Raw genomic sequence first — 2,066 nt, 5'->3', positions numbered from 1 at the left:
TGCGTGGCCCTGTTTCGTGTTTGTTCTCACGCTGAGCTCCAAGCAGAGGGCTGCCCCTGTGCGGATTGATCCCGAGGGCGTGTTCACTGCGTTTGTTCAGCACACAAACAGACAGACGCAGAGCGCACTCTGGAAAACTTTTCCCTGCACTTCTCCCAAATGGAACAGGTGGAAGCTGTCAGATAAGGTAAAACATATTTTCACCGTATTTTATGCGTATGAATGTGCTTATTTATTTTTACTTTTATTTTTTAAAGAAGTTGGTGAGGAAAGAAATTAAATGTGAGAACGAGGCGACAGGTGTCTCCACTCACGTCGTTTTTATGAGGATGAAAATCCTGCTGGAGCTATCTTTTTTTTTTTTTTTTTTTTTTTTTTTTTTTATAATGAAACAGTAAAGATGACAATACGCTTAATAATGTATTTCTTATATACTGTTTAAAAAACATTTAAGCAATTTGAAGGGAGATACTAGACGAGAATAATCAAAAGAGCACAGGCTGTTGAGCATAATGGAAATAGTGGGTGTTGGCGGAAACTTTATTTTTGTTTCCTATTTGTTTCCCAGACAAACAGTTTGCGCTTGCGCAAATTAAACACAGGTAACACACCCACCAAAAACACCCACGCACATTTAAGATTAAGCGTTTTGGACAAGATAAGTTGCTAAACGTTTCAGCATAAGTTAACTCGAGGGCAAAACTACATGAGCTCTGCTGATGCAATGTCTTAATTTATGTTGTAAAGTGTTGCTGACCAGTAGATAAAATATACTGTAAAGTGTGATCGGGAGGGGATGAAAGCCATTGCAGGTTGGAGACACAGCATGTCCACTCGCCCACTGATGCCCATAAATCACATGAAGGGGAAACGACTTCAAAGACTTGTATTTTGATGTGGCATGAGGGTTTGAGTTGCAGGTTTTTTTCAGTAAATATGAAGTGGTATTTCACTCAGTTTCAATATTGTTGTTGAATGCTATTCATGGTCTTTTGCATAAATGAGGATAATCCAGCTTTTGTGAGCTGCCACAGAGAGAAACCTGGGTTAGTATTGGCGACAATTTCCTCCCGGATCACTTTCCTTTACAAATGGCAGTCTGGTTTTTAACAGAGCATTGTTCGGTAGCACCAGGATGAAGATCCTTGTGTGTTTATTCAACTGCCAACTGTATGCAGCTCCTATTTCCAGTGAAAGAGATGCGCAGGGATTTTTGTCAGACTATATAAAACACATATATGTTTGTAAAAATATTGGTGTAGATCATTTTTGAGGTTTTTCATTTCACCCCGGATGTGCGATGGGAGCATAAGATGGTGATTAATCTGTACAACCGGTTGTTGTTCTCCTCCTATTAAAGGCTATTAAAGAGAACAACACACCACCATGATGTGGGACGACCCCTCTGTGTTAACCCAGAGTTTACAGAACGGTCATCTGAACTTGGGCATCTTTCGCTTGGACACAAATCTGTTTGATTTCTTGAACAAGCCCTATGAAGCCCAAACAGGACACGATGCCATTCCTAACAGGTAGCGCTTATTTGCTTAAAGATAACATCATCTCTTTCCCAGGATGGCTGGGCAGCGGGTTGACTCAACTCTCGACCTGAGCCACCTGACGGAGGAGGAGCAGTCCTCCATCCTGCAGGTCCTACAGCGAGACTTGGAGTTACGTCATCTCGATGAAGGTCGAGTAAGGTCAGTTGGAGGTGATTATTTTCCAAGGGGTCACATTTGGTGCATTAACTGAAAGCAAATCTGCAAGTTTATAAGGATTGTTCTCCAAAGGATTAATGGCTCTGGTAGTGGACGGGGGAACTGTTTCTCCATAATCTCTAAGTATTGGACAAAGCTCTTGTTATTAATAAAGGTCACAAACCCTTTAGTCTGTTTGTTCAATGTTTTTGGGTGTAGACATGAACACACATGTCTAAAACATAAAGATTATTTAGTTGTAGATTAAATTTATATATATATATATATATATATATATATATATATATATATATATATATATATATATATATATTTTTATATTTTATATATTTTTTATCTCAAAATATA

General features: G+C 38.9%; 1 protein-coding gene across 1 annotated transcript in view; it reads left to right on the top strand.

Annotated features, from left to right (window-relative positions):
- sytl1 (synaptotagmin-like 1) overlaps positions 1 to 2,066 on the top strand; it is a 13,542-nt gene continuing 11,476 nt past the window's right edge. The window contains exons 1-2 of the mRNA XM_015054159.1: positions 1 to 187; positions 1,575 to 1,700. Of these exons, the coding sequence (XP_014909645.1) occupies positions 1,576 to 1,700 (125 nt within the window). The 5' untranslated portion in view covers positions 1 to 187; position 1,575. The remainder of the gene's footprint in view (positions 188 to 1,574; positions 1,701 to 2,066) is intronic.

This window comes from Poecilia latipinna, unplaced genomic scaffold (assembly GCF_001443285.1).
Source record: "Poecilia latipinna isolate Pla-1442-1.1 unplaced genomic scaffold, P_latipinna-1.0 Scaffold1232, whole genome shotgun sequence".
Lineage (NCBI taxonomy): Eukaryota > Metazoa > Chordata > Actinopteri > Cyprinodontiformes > Poeciliidae > Poecilia > Poecilia latipinna.
This window is presented reverse-complemented; position numbering and strand designations above follow the sequence as displayed.